At 39.8% G+C, this 21,280-nt stretch overlaps 1 protein-coding gene across 4 annotated transcripts in view; it reads right to left on the bottom strand.

Annotated features, from left to right (window-relative positions):
• LOC111867071 overlaps positions 1-21,280 on the bottom strand; it is a 391,471-nt gene that overhangs the window by 105,244 nt on the left and 264,947 nt on the right. For all 4 annotated transcript variants that reach the window (XR_004513307.1, XM_023856556.2, XM_033752585.1 and 1 more), the window contains exon 2: positions 4,283-4,501. Coding sequence is in view for 3 of the 4 variants with exons in the window: in XM_033752585.1 (XP_033608476.1) it covers positions 4,283-4,501 (219 nt within the window). In the remaining variant the exon portion in view is untranslated. The remainder of the gene's footprint in view (positions 1-4,282; positions 4,502-21,280) is intronic.

Here is a 21,280-nt window from a genome sequence, read left to right as displayed (position 1 = left end):
GTAACTCTCTGCGAAAAAAGGCTGAAAGTTGTATAAAAATACTAGGGGGTCACACAGAACAAGCATCTGATGTAGAAATCACAGGAACATCGCCCATATCTCAACAGACATTGGTTTATGGACATACGTTGATGAGGAAATATTTGTTCATTTAAGTTTACAGGTTGCCTAGCAACACTGTCGAGAGTTGTTTACTGCTGTGTCGTAACCGCGGTATCTCTTGTTACGTCACCGCGGCAATGGTTGCCTGACACAGTTGCTCCTCTGTTACGTCACCGCGGGGAGGGGGTGTTTACTGAGCGTTGCGCACTGATGGAAGGAGTGGGGCTGTGTGGCGTTACTCGCGAGACCGCAGAGTTCACGTGACTCCTCCTTCCTGTTGCGCCATCCACGTCACAATACTGTACCCCCTTAAAGCCTGTAACCGTTTTTCTAACACTCTGTGTAGTCTAGGATGAGGGAGACAATTATAAAATAAGAGCAGAATATGTTAGAACCTGAAGAAGCTTGCAGACCTAGATACTTAGAATACATGAGAATATCTCAAGAGTCGATAATATTGGTACATTTGGTATTCTCATATATAACGGTTCCGTGACTAATAATTATGCTTTATAAATTAGATGACTGGATTTATTAGACGTCTCTATTACAATTACAGTCGATTATAAGAGTTGACACATTGAAATCTTCGCTGTAGTTCTTCTGGTTCCCGGAGTGTTCTCTGGTCTCTAGTCTAGTCTCGCTGTTCGAACCTCGGACTAAGCTAGTTTCGCGCGTACCGAATACACTTCACCGCCTCAAAGTGTTCCATTACTCTGTTTCACGGATAACTTATAAAGGATACACTTGTAATACCGTGGCAACAAAAAACCCACTGCCCAACAATGGGCGATTATTATCGTAACGCTCGAGAATGTGTTTAGCGAACCGTTGTCTAGTAATGGATGTCTCTGCTGACTGCACTGTTCCGACTTTCGCGTGTCATGTTACAGTATGGTTACTATACGGAAAGAAATTGGTAATAAATATAGATAGGATGGATAAAGATGAGTGACCATGAATATTTTTAATTGTAAATTTACAGGGTGAAGGGCATAAATTTCAAAAAGAGGCTGGAACATAGATTTTGAGGCCAGTATAGACAATAATATACATAACCATTGAAGACAAAGATTTGAAAGCTAACAAACTGTCTACGCCGTGGGACCCAAGTGTTTAGCGCTGTTAATACAAATAACCTGATAAGGTAAAGTCATCCCTGTAACAGGCCATGAAAGCCCTTAGGTTTGTGAGACGTTGAGGGTCCCACATTATCTAGACAATAGGTTCACAGACGGCGGTAAGGTTGTCAGCCAGACGCGCCCGCCGCCCTTTACCCCTCAGGAAGGTTCCGGGTACTCATTTCTGTTAGATGTTGAGTCGACCCCAGGGCCATAGTGAGGCTGGAAGGGTTTGTTAATTGAAAAAATACACCTCATCGGGACTTATACCCTCGACCTTCCGGCTTGTAGCTTAGCAACTCAACCAGCTACACTATGTTCGATATAATTCAGAAATGTCACAAATGTACAAATGACGGTTATCAAGAGCTGTACAGCGCATCTAAGTTGACTCTGAAAGAAATTATCTGAAGTGTGAATTAAATTACTTATCAGTATGTCTATAAAAGAGGCAACTTTTGTGGAAAAGTGTGCTGACTTCTTAAGTGAATAATTGATATTGGTGATATTTAATATTTAAGAATCATGTTAGAGAATATGTCGCTGCCAGTGACGTGACTGGAGGCATGGATTCGTGTCCCTCTCAGCAAGTCCAGACCAGCTTCTGCTACAATCAACACCGGCGGATGCAAGGGCTTTTCTCATGGGGTAAAGCTGCTGGAGCTTGAAGATTAAAACTCATATCCACATGAAGCCGAAATCTAGAATGAATGGAGCTTTAAATCTCTGTCCCTGAATTGTCTCAAGTTAGAAAAATTGTAAGTTTTCCTACGGACTTATACTTTGTCTTACTTTAAAGTAAAAGACTTCACTTTAACGAGTTCCGGTTGATATTATATTTCATAAGATATGAAAATTGTTAGAAGGTCTAGGAAAAGAGTATTTCCCTTCTGAACATTGCTTGTACTTTGAATGAAGTGTTTATGTAACAGAACAAAATTGCGTAAAGAGCTGAAGGAAAGGATGGAATTAATGAGTAGAAATATTCGCACGGAAAGTCCGTCACCTCCTTCGTTAAATCAGTAAACTGATGTCATTAAACTCTGTGAATATTAAACTGAACACATACAGGAGAAATGTTTCACTTTAACAAATATCGACGACACACATATAAATTTAATTATTAGAATTCTTGCGTAGACTGAGTCGTATTATCTGCATAATTATTCTTGTTGTAGAAATAAATGTGCCCCTTACACTTCACTACAGTCCCTCGCATAGAGAGTATGAAATGTTTTAGTACAATCACATTCAAATTAAGCAGATTTCATTAATTAACCGAAAAATTAGCCAAATATATTCTTGTACATGATGTAAAATTAACACAATACTTTTCGAAATTGGGTAACAAATACTGGTTAATCTGTGCTTGGAGGCGAGTTTAAATCTCTGTGAGACTCATGAAATAAATTTCTCTTTTTATGAGTTAGCTTATAGGAAACAGTGGTAGGCCCTGTCTATCAACTGAAAAGAAGAATGCACTGTATTTTCTTTTTAAATTGGAACCCTGTAACAATGCACTAAATTGTATATAAGATATTGGATATTGTCTGTTGCCCGACGTATACGAATATCCATGTTGCTCAGCGCATATTTCGTGTTTTACTACTACTATAGTTTCTTAATCTGTGCAGTCAGTAGTAGTCCTCTGATGGGAGATCAGCCAGTCACAAGCCTCTAGCTGCACACAGAACAACACAAACACAGAATAAATGCACATGGATATCCATGCCTCGAGTGGGATAAGAACCCACGGTCCCTATGTTCGAGCTGGCGAAGACGGTTCGTGTCTTAGACTGGGCGGCCGCTGTGACCGACTCAAACTATATATATATAAGCAACCAAAGTAAAAGTTTAGTACGAAAGTATAGAATGACAGGTCAATGTATTGAGCTGAATCCATCTCTCAAAGAACAATCATGTGACTACGAAATTAACACTTAATCATTGAAAGAATGGTAAAACTATCCCTTACACTATCAGCCTTACACGCCGACCGCCCATTACTGCCAGGAAGATTCCTGGTGCTCATTTCTGTTAGAGGCTGAGTCGACCCTAGGACCATAGTCCGGCTGGAAGTTTAAGGTCAACTGAAAAATCCAATAATCTTATTGGGAATCGAACCCGCGATCTCTCGGCTTGTGGTATAGTGCCTCAACCAACTACGCTATAGCGTGCCCCCTTAACCATGAAGGAGCAAAAAATTAATTGACATAAATTTCCTTGCTATTCTCAAAAGTAATTTGCTTGGTTTTACATGTTCTAAACAGAAACACATCTTAGGTAAATAAGCAGTCAACCAATCAGTTATGCAACCTTTGAATCAGCCATCCATGACTGTTGCGCAAAGTGTTATTTAAACATTCGAAGTTAAATAAGTTAAATGTTTCTCATTTTCCAGTGGAATTCAAAGGTTCATCGTCAGTATAAAATTTATTCTTTCCTGAATGATTTCAACACAGTCAAATACCAATAGCCAGATAATATCCCCGATATCTGTATCTGTTACATTCTCCCATGTGTGCCGCAGTATAGATGGACAGTAATTTCAGCACCATGGAAATCTTAACGGACTCTAAACGAGGAGCAGCCGGTCTTATTCGAACTGTCCCAGCCGAAGACCAGCTGTACTGAATGCGCATCTATGATTTTCCTCAGTATATACAGAAATGTTCTGGGATAGTGCCAAAAACTTAAACGTTTCTTCTGATATTCTTCGTGAATCATCATTGACAGTTGCCCTCTGGCTCAAAGCCAGATAACGTACTTGGTTGAGAAAGCGCTGGAACATAACTGCCATCGAGATCAGTGTGGAGATTGTGTAATCTGTTATTTATTTCTACCGATGTTTGAAGGAAGCACGGGTTTTATTGTATCAAACAGTCAGTATCTGTAGATTCTAAAGGGTTCTGACGATGGTGGGTGACACACAGAATTACTGGGGTTTTGGACGATGGAAAAAGTCCAAAATCCCAGTAATTCTGTGAGTCAGTATCTGGCTTCAAACATAATCCTATCAGAAACCAGCAATTAGCTACTTGTTTAATGAAGGCACTCACTTTCCTTATCGGAGTCACTTTCCGTTGTGTGGTTATCCATGGTTTGTTGCTGTCTTTGCGGATGGTTCTGGTGATGTGTTTGGCGATGATCATGTGTCGTGGATGAGGTTGTTGTAGTGGAGGAAGTGGTTGTTGTCGCTTGCGCCCTCTGCTGGAGCAGTGTGATGACTAGACAACTGAGCAGCCATCCGCACTGGGCACTCAACATGGCACAACAACCTGCAACACAATCCGACGGGTTGGCATGTGTCATGAAATTCTGTTCGATGTCCCGCCAGCCAGTAAACTATCTTTCACGCCCATTCACGCATACAACCATCTCTTCAGTAACCCGCTGTCCGTTCACACATTCACTCGCCCACTTATCCGGACAGACAACAAACTAACTAGCCAGCTATTCGTCCCTCCGTCAACCCATTCTCTTCTTAATCACACCCTCTCGTTCATTTATCCGTTTGCATGTCCACAGTATCATATTTTAGGGTCGTTTGAAAAAATATATTATTTTTATTTCGTTCAATAAATCTCGTATCCCTCACATTCTAAGGGCTCATGTATATAATACCAGAATAGAGTAATATGTGAGTGGTAGTTTCGACCACAGACTTAGAAATATGGACAATTATAATATTGTATTACTCAACCTGATTGAACAAACCAGCCTGAGGAAGAAAGGAAGTAAAAGAGTGAATGCAATTTTGCTTCAGAGAGAATTGTTCACGATATTATAGACATTGCAGAACTAAAGCTTGGGTTTCCTCTGGTAGCGGTACCGTAATCAAGCGGCCGTAATATGGCGGTGAATGACGTCNCATAAGGGTCCACAGAAATCTCTTATGATTAGGTAACATTAAAAATAGATTTCAAAGGGTTCTGACGATGGTATATAACAGAATTACTGAATCTTTGGACTTTTCCTATCGTCCGATATTCCAGAAATAGGAAACACGACGTTCCCGAAACTGGATCTGTTTTCCTCCACAGGTGTTTAAAGCAATTTGTAAAGACACTTTTAAATCTTTTGTTTTAATGAACAAAGATTAATGCAATAAAATAAAGTTGAATCTAAATCTATTTCAGTTGCACTAATGCAGTAGAACTACAACAGAGTGAAGCGCTGTTTGTCGCTTTAATAGACCATAATGAACTATGTATATTTGCATCTGAGAAGATGTGGCTGATACATGAGCAGGAGTGTGGCGCGACAGAAAATGACAAAATCTAACCTCATAAACAATGAAATTTCAAATGAGTAACTTATGCAGCATGTGGTACTTCAGCTGTGTTAATAATTTCTTAATTATTTCATTCTCCTGCAAAACTACAAGTATGTCTACACGAGTGCAATCCTCGGCATTCATACAGGAAAGTTATGAAGATAAGACCTTTTAGCGACAGTACGTGTATATGGGCATTATTCAGCTATTCATTCAGAGAATAACTTTAACAACATTGTAATTAGAAGAACGATTTTCTAATATATATTTATGTTTATTACTTCGAATATAAAGCGTCCTCGAATTTAACACACATCCAATTTTTGAACGTGGGTTTTAGGAAAAAAAAGTATAGGCGCACATTCCTCGAATTTAAGACGCGCCTCAATTTTTCAATGGGAAAAATTGTGAAAATATACGTCTTATATTCAAAGTAATGCGTTAAAAAGGAAGTAAGTAAGTAAAGGTATCCCTGTAACAGGCTGTGGAGACCCATGGGGTGTGAGATATTGAGGTTCTAGACAATCGGCTCATAGATGGCGGCAAGGTTGTCAGCCCTATGCGCCGGCCGCACTTTACCCCCAAGAATATTCCTATACTCATTTCTGTCAGAGGCTGAGTCGATACCGGGGCTATAGTGCGGCTGGAAGGATTAGGTCAATTGAAAAAATCCAATGATCTCATCGGGAATTGAACCCACGACCTTCAGAATTGTAGCATAATGCCTCAACCAACTGCGCTACCGCGTGCCCTCTCGAAGCAATACGGTATATAATACGCGGGCGCGCGTGTGTGTGTGTGTGCAGTAACCCAGACCTGAAACCAAAGGAGCATTCATTGGTGAATATTTAAACGAGATTATGGTCTATTATTGTTGCTGCCTGGATCTGGAATAGGGAGGAAAGGCAGGTTGGAAGTGAGACTTCACAATTGTTTTATGTTTTGTTTTGTCGTTATGAAGGTGCAGTGTGCTGTTAAATGATATGAGAGGTTTATTAACTGTAAAATAAAACTAAATGAGACAACAATTTATTACTATTCTGTGTGTCATTTATAGTGGAACAAGAACAAGAAATCTGTGTCCTCGCTAAATTAATGTGTCGTGTGCAGAACAAAAAAAAGCAACATGAAAACATGTACATCCCATTGGAGCATAGCTTTCCACTGAACTGCCGACACCCAAATGTATGCATTTTCTCATCATGAAACTTGAACCTTGCAGGAAGAGAAGGTTAGGAAAAACCGAATGTAAGTTTTCTGCACAGCGTGACAAATTGCGCTCCAGAGGCTTCAGCTGTTTGCTCTATGCATATCTATACCACGACGAGAAGGTGCTCCAATACTTTAATCTCTTTCTGAGACAGAATAAATGGGTAATGATAAACGTTGGAGGAATGTAAATCCTTTTGCTTATGCTTCTGACCTTGATAAACGATAATTGGGCTACTTGCCTCATGTTGCGGTTGATAATTAAGAATTAATATTTCTTTAGTTTTGATGCTACCTTCTGTAAAGGTAAGAGGAGAGTGTGGGAAGTATATAGTTTCATGGAAATATGAATTCGAATATACGCTTCAATTTATAATCTACATCTGCCTTAAATTAATTTACATATAGGCTCCAAACGACCGCCTCTGTGGTCTAGTGGTCAGAGTTCCTGGATACAGATCCAGAGGTCCGGGTTCGATTCCCGGTGCTACCAGATCTTCTGAGAAGTAGTGGGTCTGGAACGGAGTACACTCAGCCTCGCGAGGATAACTGAGGAGTTATTGCAAGGAAATAGCGGCTCCGGTCTAGAGAACCGAAATTAACGGACGTGGAGATTCGTTCCGCTGACCACGCAACACACTCTATCCGCTAAAGTTGGCACTAACTTCGCCGACAAGCGGCAGTCGCTCGGTCGGTATAGTTCGCTTGCTGGCTAAAACCAAGGATTTTTTTCATAGGCTCTAAACAAAGCAACGGGACTGCTTGAAACTGACATTTGGATACTGACTGAGAAAAGAGGAATAGAATGTAGAAGGAATGGGTCTATTGAGAGATTCAATTTGCCTGAAAGTAAGAAACACAATGTACGATGGTAACAATAAGGATAGTTGTGAATCGATGTTTAATCTAATATTGGTTGGAATACCGAGATATGCGATGATCATAGATTTCTTTTTTCCATCCAGGAAAATTGTACAATTCTAAGCTTCAGTTAAATTCTCACACTTTTATATTAATAGCATATTCACATTTCATGCTCCATGTTAATTTGCTTGAAGAAAAATTTTATCCAGATAATAAATTTATGTTATTGTATTTCACGTACTTAGTGCAAAAGGTATGCCGCGCCTTAGCTCAAGCGGTTAGTCGCTGGCTTCCCACCACGGCCGCCCGAGTTCCATCCCGGGTCTGGTCAAGTGGGAGTTGTGGTGGACAAAGTGGCCCTGAGGCAGGTTTTTTCCAAGTACTTCGGTTCCCTTGCCAATCTTCATTCCACCAATTGCTCCACAATCACCCTCATCTATCATCTGGGGCTTCTAGAATAGGCTAGAAGTGGTTGCAGTACAAGGGACTTAGTCCCACCCCACTAGCAATAAAAAGAAGTTGATAAGTAAGTAACATGTAGGTGTAGGAACACTTGTTGAGCGCTGCAGTTTCTTCAGTTTACCCCATAGTCTGATTAAGCTGTAGAGACCTGCGGTTCAACAATAAGGACATTCAGACAAACCATGCTTTCCCAGTTTGAGCAGAATTCGTGCTGCCGTTGCGTCCGAGCTTCATAGAGATGGTTTTAATTCGTACATCTCGTTGCTGATGGACCACATCGGCTGACATCTCTATATGGGACTTAGCTCCTCCTCTAATTTTACTTAAATCTTTCTTCCTGTTTCGTATTTTCGTTTTCTGTGCTTTTCGTTGCCCTGGTTTTTGTTTTACTTTCAAAGCATGCTTTGCAGAAGAGCTCGTTTCCACACTAGCAGCCGACAGAGAATTATTCATGTTACTCAGTTACACACAACGTGCGTAAACACATTTGAATGTCTCAGTCCTTATCTATCGGAGAGGAATAATGAAAATATATTTTCAGTACGTGTACATATATGTCAGTCACTTCATGAAACGTGTCCGTGAAAAATTCAACAACGAGAGAAGAAACATGCAGAGACTGACATATAGTGATTGTAGCCTCTGAATAATGCAAAAGAAGAGTAAACTGCCTTAATGTTTTGCTATATATTTCGTATTGTAAACCAGAACTTTCATCAGACATGTCGCATTGCAAATATTCGAAATACAGTTGTGTTAGCTATTTTAAGTATTTTGCCATCTTACCAACATGTCCTATGTTAGATTTGAGGCTTTCACGGCGGTGACTATGAAGAAAGCAGTCTTCTGGGATTTGGAACCGTGTATATGTGGTGTTAACCGACGTTTCGGAGGAACGTATCGCCTCTATCTTCAGGGTAGAAGAAAAAATATAAGAAATCTGCAAGCGAAGAGACCGTGAGAACCGGTAAAAGCAGACTTGTTTTACCAGTTCTCACGGTCTCTTCGCTTGCAGATTTCTTATATTTTTTCTTCTACCCTGAAGATAGAGGCGATACGTTCCTCCGAAACGTCGGTTAACACCACATATACACGGTGCCAAATCCCAGAAGACTGCTTTCTTCATGTCCTATGTTGTATACAGGTATGAAGGTACGTATGTTAACTATGTAGATAGGTATGTCAAGACAAAGTCGAAGTCACATTGCGACTGACGGTCAGTCAGTCAGTAATTCTTGGTGTTCAACCCCATCTGGGGCTCATGACCAGATATTTATTTCTGTTTGACAGTTACGGTCTTGTTTTCGTGGGGTGCCCTCTCTGACGAGAGGATGGGTCTGTATTTTGTATATGCTGCTGGCCCTTGACAACGCAGTCTTTTTCGGGTGTGAGTCCCTTGTGATTCGTGACCATATACTGTCTCAGATTTGAGACTTCCCTTTTCGTCGCCTCCTACGACTGGCAGGGTCACGGTGGTGGTATTCGACCCCGCCTCCAGACGGGTGGACAGAATATATACATATGAAGACTTGTGTGTGTTTTTATGTAAGATTTCCTGATTAACGAAGCCCAGTAGATAAATCTCCGCAGCTGAAATTGTCCCCATCTGAAATTTTATGAAAATTACTCGAATTTAATAAACTTCAGTTCAGTGTTCCCTACATCAGTTGGTGTCGTTAAACATTGGTCTTTTTGTTGTTTTGTTTAATTTTCCAAAGACTCATGTATAAATCTTACAGGATTTTGCATCACACGTAGTTCAATACAGAGTGGCCGGATGAAAGGTAGCCAAAATAAAATCATTATATCTCAGAAATAATTCATTATACACATTAATGGGTTACACCATAAAAAAGGGAAACCATCAAAGTTTTTTTTTTTTGTGTATACAACTTTCTTAATAAATTTAAATTTGGGCTCCCTTGGTGGTACGACAAATATCCAGGCTTGAAGCATGTTTGGTGTTATCGTAGCCACAGCGTCCCTTGTGCGGTATTTCAGGTGGTGCAGGTCATTGATCTTAACCTGGTAGACAATGCTCTTTACACAATCACACAAGAAAATATCCACTAGGTTTAAGTCTGGCGACCTAGGAGGCAAAGCGATTGGTCCACCTCTGCCAATTCATATCCCAGCCATCTCTATGTCAAGGTGATTCCTAACATGGTGGCAGAAATGTTGAGACGTATGTGCGTAAGCCAGGTATGAAAAAAAAATCTTTCATAGTTTTCTTTTCCGATGACATAAGCCGGATACGTGTATGACAATTAGTTTCCGAGATATAAATTCTTTATTTTGAGTACCTTTCATCCGGACACCCTATATTACTTCCCTATAATAAATCTGGAGCACTTCTTAATTTTCGTCAGGTGAGAACATGGGTTGCTCCATGATTAGTAACAGCACAAAATGTACTTTATTGTGCTTGATGACAATTCACGGTTATCTGCTTCACACTGTATGCATTCTGCTTGAATCTTCATTGTTATTAAGTGATAAGGAAAATATATCTTGTTCTTCTGTAATGATGACATGAAATCTGGAAGTTTTTTTCAGTCCCTTCCTCAGAGTTTTGATATCTATGACTGAATTCTTAAAATATTGAAAGTTCAGAGTTCTGCAATTGCCCTCACGCACATAGCAGCGTAGACTGCAACAAGTTTAAGCAAAGGAGAAGAAGAAAATATTCGTTGGAGATTTACAAGATTTTCACAATAGGTGCCTTATGCAAATATATTTAATTTTTCAGTGTATAGCCCCAAGGTTGGTTTACATTCAGAGTTATAACTGTTAGTTTGATTGCGTTTGTTTAATCTTCCTTACGTTTGAAAGTGTCAAGTTTAATTTTGCTGGAACGGTTAATCCAAAACCCTACTAAATTGTATGAAATATATTTGAATGTCTGTGTCTTTATTCACGCACGCATTTTGTGGGATTATAAGTTGAACCGTCACTCTGTTTAGTGCTCTCTCTCTCTTTCCTTCCTCCCTCAGCAGCTTTCGTGTGCAGTGGAACTTATTAGGGACACATTGTTTCAAACTTCTTTCTCCTCAAAGAGCGAAGTGGCGCAGACAATTGAAACTACTGACTTGGTGATTTATATTCTGACAACGCAACCTGAAGGTTTGACAATAAAAATATCAGAGCTCGCCACTGGATCCAATTCTAGGCCAGTTTCATCCAAATCTCCGCTTTATAGTTTCCTTGTTTAAGATATGTTTTTTTATTATGGCAGCTCATTTTCGGTCACCCTAGAGGTCCTTTTTAATAATGTTTTTGTCCCAAAAAATCCGTATACATTGTTTCCCCATCATAGCTACATGCCTAGCCAATTCTATCATCTATTCCACTAGTAACAGTAGTATGTGTAAGGGTTGGGCCATAAAATCCCGCCTTTGCACTGCCACCCCTTTGGATTAACTCCTTATTAATTTTAGAATGAAATGTACGACTTTATTTATGGGGGCGTCATAAAAATGTCTTGGTTCCATGAAGAACTGACCCAGGTGACCAAATCTTAAATAAACTATGACCTCACAATCACACAGGATATGTGTGGCTGATTCATCTTCATGTACGCACCTCCCACAGGTTGGGTCATCTGTCAATCCCAGTTTGAAAATGTGTCCTTTTAGGTGGCAGTGTCCATCCATTCCACTGTCTTAATGATATTAAGTGGCTGCAAACATCAGGAAATCTTTCATTGTGTATTAACCTAAGTCATCTATTTAAATCTGTCTCTGCCTTAAGTTAAAACCTATTCAGTGGGGCCCAATCGATACAGCTAGTCCCTATCTCCGCACACCTCTACCAACACCAGAGAGGCTATATACACCAGTCACAGCACAAACCAACTGCGAGAGCTAAGACAAAACACATAACTCCACATATATGAAGCCTTGCACCAGAGAACTATCAGAAGACGGAGAGTGTATTCAGTCTCCGGAATGATGTGTTTTTAAATAAAAAGAGACTTGCGTTTTAGGTGGAAACAGGACGATGGATAATGTCAGGAAACGTAATATTTGTATTAAATGTTTAACACCTAAACACTGTGACCTATTGAAGAGAAGAACAAGGTATGCAATCACACAGATTCCTTTGCATCTCACTACATCTGCTTTCCCTCGAATGTTGGAGTTACTGTGAACATTAGTATAAATTGGTAGTCATTCTTGTCACCTGTCGCTATCAGGACGGAAAAGAAACAAATAGACATATCATGGTAACATATCATGTTGATGTTCATAAAATCAAAAGAAGAGGAAATTGGGTACCCCAAAATACACGGTACTGGTACCAAGTTCGCGGAAATAGATGCCGTTACTCAAATGAACTATGTCACGTATACGAGTATGGTGGCGCTGTAGACTAATCCAGTGCAATATGGAACTGTTTGAAACTCTTCAACTGACTGTACGGTTTATTTCATACTCTCAAAATCTATATTTCTCGGTAAATTATAGGGCAAGGAAGTATAAGTTCGATGTCTCCCTTATCACTGCCTTCCGTTATCTATGAGCCACTCTCGGGCGAAACCTGGTTATGACATCAGCGTTCAGGCGAGAATATAATTTTCTAACTAATTTATTTTCCTTCCCAATCTCCATACTCCTACAGCGTTATGACTACATTGGCCCATAAGATTTAATATTTTCCTCATAAAACCCGCCCATTTCACATTGTAAAAGGAAGGCAAAGTTATCTTTCACGAATCTATGGCGAAAATTATCGACTCCTGCCTCATCACTCTTCCCCTCTGTACCAACACGTGTAGAAATTGCTCCACGAAGATTTATTGCTACATACAAACACGTGGATGATATGTTTGCGAGCTATAATGCGATTGTAACGATTATTAATCGATAATCGATAAATATTTTTGAGCAAGCATAAAATGTTTCCCTTGGCCTCTGTTCGACACTGTCTTTAAAAGCAAGAGAGATGGAACATTCGTGTTCCAGCTAATTTACTATTCTCAGAGAGGGACGGGGATTGAGATACGAAGGGTTATGATAATGATCTTAATTAATTTACAACTAATTACTAGAAAAAGACGGAAAGGAAAGATATGGACGAGAGAAGCAGATAATAGATAAAAGTGAATGCAGAAGCAGTGGGCATCTAGGCAGAAGAAAATAATAAAAACAAGAATAAAGTAATATAAGAGAAAATGTAACTTCAGATTTGAATTCCGCAGAGCAGATTTTTCCCATATTTTCCTTCCGAAAAATTCTACGCTACAGTATCATTTGTATACAGTGTTCATATTGCTACATACAAATAAAACACTTCGCTCTACATTAGCCAATTTCATAATTATAATACTTATATTGCTACACTTCAGTAACAACACTCTACGTTGCATTAACAAATTTCAGACGTTTATATTGCTGCACTTTAGCAATAACACTCTACGCTACATTAACCAATTTCAGATGTTTATATTGCTACACTTCAGTAACAACACTCTACGCTACATGATCCAGTTTCACACTTGCACTGTGTATTTTTCACGAACTTGGTACGTCCGTATAGATTGTGGAAACTCCCATCAAAGTCGCATGCGTAAGAACAATTGTATATACGAGGAAGAGTCGACAAATAAATCACAAATGAATATAAAATAATATTAAAAGAAAATCTTGACATCCTCCACCAACATTAATACATTTGTCAGATCGCTCTACCAATGCGTCGAAACCGGCATCATAGAAGCCTTTTGACTGTTGTCTCAGCCACTTCCTCACTTCCTTGTCAACCTCTTCGTCAGCAGTGAAACTTTTGCCACCCAGCTGTGAACCACTTTAAGCTGCAAACACTTCTCACTCTAACTAGAAAACATTTAAACCTGATTCAAGAGGAAATTAAAAGGAGATTGAAATCGGATAATGCTTGCTACCATTCAGGCCAGAACCTTTTGTCTTCTCGTCTGCTGTCTAAACACATAAAAATTAGAATATACAAAACTATAATTTTGCTTGTGCGTGTGAAACTTGGTCTCTGACATTAAGAGAGTAGCATAGGTTGAGGAGAATATTCGGACCGAAGAGAGATGAAGTGACAGGAGGTTGAAGAAAACTGCATAAAGAGGAGCTTCATAACTTGTACTCTTCTCCAAGTATAATTAGAATTACCAAGTCAAGGAAAATGGGATGGGCATGACATGTAGCACGAATGTGGAGCAGAGGAATGCATATAGGATATAGGTGGAAAAGTCAGAAGGAAATAGACCAGTGGGAAGACCCAGGCGTAGGTGGGTGAACAATATTAAAATGGATTTTACAGAGATCGAATGATATGGTATGGATTGGATCGGTCTGCCTCAGGATAGGGACCAGTGGAGGCCTCTTGTGAACACGGTAATGAACCTTAGGGTTCCATAAAATGCTTGGAAGCTCTCGAGTAGCTGCACAATTGGCGGGTTCTCAAGAAGAGCTCTGCTTCATGAGTGAGTGAGATCCTTTGTATAGAGTTCTTTTGTAAAAAAAATGCACAACAAAACGCTGCTCTTCAGTAGTACAGACCTCAAGAATGGTCGCCATTTTGACTAATGAAACCAACCTCTGAACATGCGCATGCGCGTTGCTACTTAGACTTTAATGAAGGTGGACTCTGCTGCTGCTACCTAGTGATGCACATAGAAAAGCGTATTACATCGTTTGAAACAATTTTACTTCCATCTGTGTCCTATCTACTTACTCTCCCTAGTATGTATGAAGAAGCAACCATTATACGGAGTCGTGACCGTCCTCCTGCCTCAGCTTTCGCCCCGAAACTTAATCTCACATAAACCAATTAAGGGACTTGGAGAACATTGGCTTCTGCGAATAGTAAAAACAGCTTACAGTTTAGTCTAAGCTGCGTTCAATACTTCTCAGTATAACACTGTTTAAAAACAACAGGCGACTATTCCTCTCTTTGCAGGAGCGGAAAATAAGTTGCAAATAATTATTCGGCAATTAGACAGGGACACATAAAGCATAAATAATTCCAGAAAAGTAGAACGTAATTATGTATATACTATACTAAAGAAGGCAAGTGAATGACAATGACATTAACATGTATCATGCCACTCATCTCCGTCTAGTGTCGAGGTTAATGAGGATGAATTAACAGCTTCACTCCCCCTTACATCTTTATGGCGTCGTGCTTAATTAAGCACGTCACTTCGGCTGTGGTAAAGATCTAGCCAATAAATTACATAAAGTGTAGCTTCAAACCAATAAAAGAAAGACGCCAAAACTTTTGGTTTAATGTAAATTAATTTCAACATATTTCTATGTCACCGACTGGCTTCTTATCGTGTTCGGCGTTCACGATTATCATGGCGACTGAACCACCACATTTCATATAACTGATCATAGTATTACTTCTCTGTAATCAGTGAGGCTATAATGAACTGAATGTCCGCTTTAAAAATGCAGTGAACTTGAGTTTCAACAATTATGACAGATACACGTCGTAACCTCTCGAACGTGACCACAGTGTAAAGTATATGAGTACTGAATTACGGAATTCTGTCCAATCCAACCACAGGAGAACAGAGAGGAACAGAGAGGATATGCCCAATATGAATGTAATTCTTTCTTTCTTGGTCAGAGAAGCCGATTCCCGAAATCTGATAGGTTTTAATTTCAGCCACACTCAAATAACAGTCCCCTACCTGTGGGATTCGATTAAATTATAGCAATTCAATACAGGAGACTAAAGGGATAAATAGAGTTTTGTGACATGCGTAATCTACACAACAAGGATTCGAGAGTTCTGCCTCCCAGGAAACTAAGCTATGCAGTCCGATGGACGTGAACTACTTTGCGGAGGAATATGCAGCAGACAAGAAGCAGAGATCTGCTCTCAGCCTGCTTCATAATGGTTTCTTACTTGGTTTACTCTTTAACTCTGAAGACGGAAGCGATATATTCCTCCGACGTGTCTCCTGACTTTCACCACACAACACGACATTACATCCAAGAAGACAGAATGCTTCACAAGCACCGCTGTGAGAACTTCAAATCCAACTGCGTAATTCCGTATCTCCAAGAAAACACACTAAAATTTGTTACAATAAGGACTTGGATAATAACGTTCAGGACGTAATTGTTATTTAGTTTTAGAACCAAACTAAACTCACTAATGTATTTCATGAAATAAATACCCAGTTACTTTAGATTAAAGCATGTGTTAGATATAGTTACCACTGTTCTCTGAAGATATATTTTATTTTAACAATTATTCTACTGTTCTCTGATAAGGATGAGGATATGACAGTAAAAATTAAGAAATGTTCAGGCGACTGCCAAGAAGTAGGCTCTGCACTTCCAGTTTGTAGCAATTTTCCCAGCTTCATCGATAAATGCCGCAATGGCACCATCCTCGGATCATAGAAAGCAAACAGATATTTCCTTAAGCAGAATAAGTTTCAAGGTGACGACTTGTGAGTGGTATTTGATGGTTTGCTGTATTCTTTGCTGTTGATGGAAAGAAGCAGGTCATGATGAAGATTTCAAGTTTTCCTGGTTCGTTACATCCTCCAGCACATCATCTCAGATTAGAGTGGTTTCGGGGAGGCATAAAACAATTGAGCGTTTCTGAAGTTCATTTTACCATCAACCAGACCCATGAGCTGGGCCCTGTGTCTGTCCATTTCATCTTTTCTTTCTAACTGATGAGTAGTAAAGACAAGCAATACACTGCGGATTGGCTAACTAATTTGTAGAAAATTCCCTGCAGAAACTTCTTGATTTTTATAAAGATGATATATGAATGATAGTTGATAATTGGCAGTAAATTACGAGGTAAAATCCGTTTATTGTAGCCAGAATAACACATAACAAATTATCCTGAAATCTATCCAAATGATTTATTTCGGACAATCTCTGAAATGAAATGCTTTTGGGTTTGAGGAAGGAGTATGGATGAAATGAGAGAGCATTTTCTTGGTAGCGTACGCGTCTGCCGTGATGGCCAGATCTTGTTCTTGGACAGTTTTGCTAGAATTAAGCCCAGCTCTGAAGGGACGGAATGTTGCTGCAGACTCAAAGTGAATGAGCAAACTGCAAGTCGTTCTCCAGGTCTTCGAAACGTTTGGAGTAGCAGCTGCTTTGTACGTCTTCATTTAAAATGAAGGAAATGTTACCAGGGCGTTGTATACGTGTTTTGTGCTTTCTGCCAAGTATATATAAATTTCTGGTTCATTACATATTGACTAAATACGAATATTATCTGAAAATTATGACAAAGCATTCATGAATTTACCTGCCCGGATCACCTACTTATGAAGTCAGTGTTAATAAGACGATGCTTAGGAACGAGTTTGTTCTAGCATTCAGGTCTCCAAAATTTCATTCCTTTTCAGTTTGTGGCGCGCCTTATGCCTAGTATCATAGTTTCTGGTTCTTGCATAACGTACTCACTAAATATTATTTGACGACAAAATTTTTAATTTACCTGCTCTTATCACGTATCGAAGTAGTCACCTTATGCTTATGTTAAAGAAGGGGTTTATTCTCGCTTTCAACTTCTCCAGAATTGCATTTTATGAGTTCTTGGCATAAGCAAACAGACAGAAAGAAAATTCTCTGTTTTTTTTATTGCTAGTGGGGTGGGACTAAGTCCCTTGTACTGCGGCCACTTCTGGCCTATTGTACCAGCCCCAGATGATAGGTGAGGGTGATTGTGGAGCAATTGGTGGAATGAAGACTGGCGGGGGAAACCGAAGTACTTGGAGAAAACCTGCCCCAGCGCAACTTTGTCCACCACAAATCCCACTTGACCAGACCCGTAATCGAACCCGGGCCGCCGCGGTGGGAAGCCAGCGACTAACCGCTTGAGCTATGGCGCGGCCCAAATACTCTGTTAAGTCTTTTCTGTACGCTTCAACTCCATAACCACTTAGTTGAATTTTATGAGATTAGTTATTAGATAGCTACGGCAAAAATTCTTGAGAGATTTTGGTTTAGGCTAATATCGGACTCATGTAAGGCTAATCATCTCTAAGGAATTTCTGTGATTATGTTACCCACTCTTGGGTAATACTGATTAAGGAATATCTGATTTTTCAAACATCTTGTTTCTATATACGGTACATAAGAGAATTCAATGAACAGGCCCCATAATTAAAAAATTTGAACTTACTGTATAATGTAATTCTATAAAATTGTTCGCAAACATACACACCCAAATGTGGTGCCTTGCTGCTCACGCCCAAATGAATAGCCTCTTATGAACATGCTCTTTCTTTTAGATTTCTTTCACATATGCACATATATTGCCTTCCTTTATTAGTCACATATACCGTACGTGGGCCGATCACAGTGGCCGCTCGTTTAAGACATGAACTGTCTTTGCTCCCTCGAACGCTGGGATCGTGGGTTCGAATCCCGCTTGAGGCAAGGATGTCTATGTGCATTTATTCTTTGTTTATGTTGTTATGTGTGTGGGTAGGGGCCTTGTGATGGGCTGATCCTCCTTCCAAGGAATCTTGCCGACTCTGTACAGGATTAAGAAAGTGAAAAACGGTCAAGGCCCAACAAAAGAACGATAGAGCTGTAGATAGATAGATAGATAGATAGATAGATAGATAGATACGTACGTGGTTAATACCGGGTGTTCGAAGGCTTTTCGTTTCATTTGGATGTCTCCAAGATGAGGCCCTAAAATGATGTAGATAGGAAAGCGCAGATATGCCAGATTTCTTTTTCAGAGCTGTACCAGAAGACCTCAAATGTAAGGGGATGTACTATATATTTTTCTGCATTTACATAGCACTACACGCGTTATTGTTCATTTCCATAATTCCATCCATGTCTTTTGTTCTTTAACATTGCGAGTTTGCTCGACTGTCCGAGACCGAATTTATTATTGTATCGCCTGTTTTTTTTGTTTTGTTTCCCTAACAGAGTACGTGTCTGATTGCATTATTCCAACTACTGTTTTTGTGTGGATTTGCAACACAAACTGTGTATGACTGTCCAGTTCACACAAGTGACTCACACGAGAGTGGGAAATGAAGCAGGAGGAATTAACTTAAGTAAAGGATAACCAAAGAGATTGAATGGACTGTTATGTACTAGAAACGAATGTTTCGTTCATAATTACAAGAACTTTAAATTCATTAAAATGCCTGAGATCGGAAATAACATTTAATAAAAATTCGTTTAATCTTACTAAGCCGAGAAACTAAACCATTAACAATATTACAATGAAGCTGGAAGAATTTGGTTATTATATGAATAGTGTATTTCCAGTTATAATGAGAGACAAGTTTGGGGCCGAACAGAAATTAGATTGTTTCATATATATTATGATAATGTAAACTAAAAATAAGGGTAAAGCTATACCTGTTACAGGCCTTGAAGGCCCATATGGTTGTGAGACGTTGAGGGTCCCACATTATCTAGACTATCGGCTCAAAGATGGCGGTAAGGTTGTCAGCCTTACGCGCCGGCCGAGCTTTACTACCCAGGAAAATTATTTAATTAATACCTGGTACTCATTTCTGTTAGAGGCTGAGTCGACCCCAGGACCATAGTGCGGCTGGAAGAATTATGTGAATTTAAAAAGAAATCCAATGACATCATCGGTACTTTCCGGTTTGTAGCATAGTACCTCAACCAACTACGCTGGCGTCCGGTATAACGTTCTTAAAGTTGTCCCCATGCTTAACTAATTAAACGCTACACCATGAAGACGTATAGGGGAGTGGACGTATGAACCCATGGTTGGAGGCGAGTGATCAGCTTAACGCCCTGGCCGTTTTACCCCCGAGGAAATTTTCCCCAATACCCATTCGATATGAGGTTGGGTGGGCCCCAGAACCGGTATGGACGATACGGAGAAGTGAAAATTCTTGCCTCCCACCGAACTCGAACTCCGACCCCTTGGTCGTTCAGTCCGTAGGCAGTCGCTATACCGATTGAGCTGTCGCGGCTGTACACTGACACTGGTATTCATATGAAAATAATCGACGAAGAGCAACTCTTGGAATTGAGACGGGGAATGCACACGTTACAGTATCATTAATATAGGAGAAACAATAATTTCATTACGGCTGTTTTCTTCAGAGTTATAACACCGTGTAATTTAGTATGTAGTCACACCTCGATGAAAACCTTAAATGTTGTCAATGAACAATGAACCGTTAGATAATTGAGGGTCTGACTGCGTAATACCAACTACTTATATCGATGTTAGTGTTGAGAAAACAAATAGATTTCGTTGTGGTGGTGACAATTATGGTGCTGGTGCTGAAATATGTTTTAAAATGGCTAAGAATAGCAATGAATGGGTTGAAATTAATGCTGACAGAAGAAATAAAATTGTAACTGGAATAATAATGTAAGAAATGAAATTACGACGTGAGAAATTAAGAACACGGAGATGTTGTGTAACATATGTGTTTTAAATTGCTTAAATATATCTTTCTTACCGTTTGCCTGAAAATTTATAAATAAAATAAATATATATGTAGCGAAACTAATACAGGGTGAACCGTATAGAACCGGCCCGATGAATTTGCTAATAATTCCGCAGGTGATGCATATAACCGCTCACAATTACGACATAATAATCCGTGGGCCGTGCTGAGTCGAATGGTGTGCGCATTATCCGGCAAGTGGCAGCCCTTATGCTGCAAGGTCAAGGACAATCCCGAAACGTGTCTGCAGTGAGCAGGCGACAGTCATGGAGTTCACTGTTGAACAGCGAGTGTTTCTAATGCCTACTTGAAAACGGCGGACACTTTCAACACCTGCTCTGATCACGTCACACAATCCAAGATTAGATATGTGTAAATAAATATCTGTATGGTATATTTTATATTACAGCTCCTTTCGTCGGGCCGGTTCTATATGAATCATCCTGTACTTTGATAGAGCAGTGAAATGTTTCTCGATTTTAGACTGGTTGTATTTTGGGTTTACAGTTTACTCTTTCTCTTGCCTTTACTTCCATCCCAGCCACCAGAGAGCGAAACTGACAAATAATGGTTGCCGCCGTGCAATAACAATGGAAGGAACTTGGAGTATCATCAGGCAGGCCGTCCCGCGCCTATAAAATGTACGTGGACCTACGCAACAGGAAATTACATGTGTGAATTATGACGGGATCTGGTTTCGGTGTAGTGTTGGGTAATTGATCGCTAACAATAAGAGACTCAAGGTGGGCGTTGACTGGCGACGCTGATAGGAAAGATGCTAGAAGCAGTGGTTTACTGCTACATATTGTGGCGTATAGACCCGTTGTT

The sequence above is a fragment of the Cryptotermes secundus genome, unplaced genomic scaffold, assembly GCF_002891405.2.
Source record: "Cryptotermes secundus unplaced genomic scaffold, Csec_1.0 scaffold219, whole genome shotgun sequence".
NCBI lineage: Eukaryota > Metazoa > Arthropoda > Insecta > Blattodea > Kalotermitidae > Cryptotermes > Cryptotermes secundus.
Note: the sequence above shows the minus strand (reverse complement) of the source record. Positions and strands in the feature narration are given on the sequence as shown.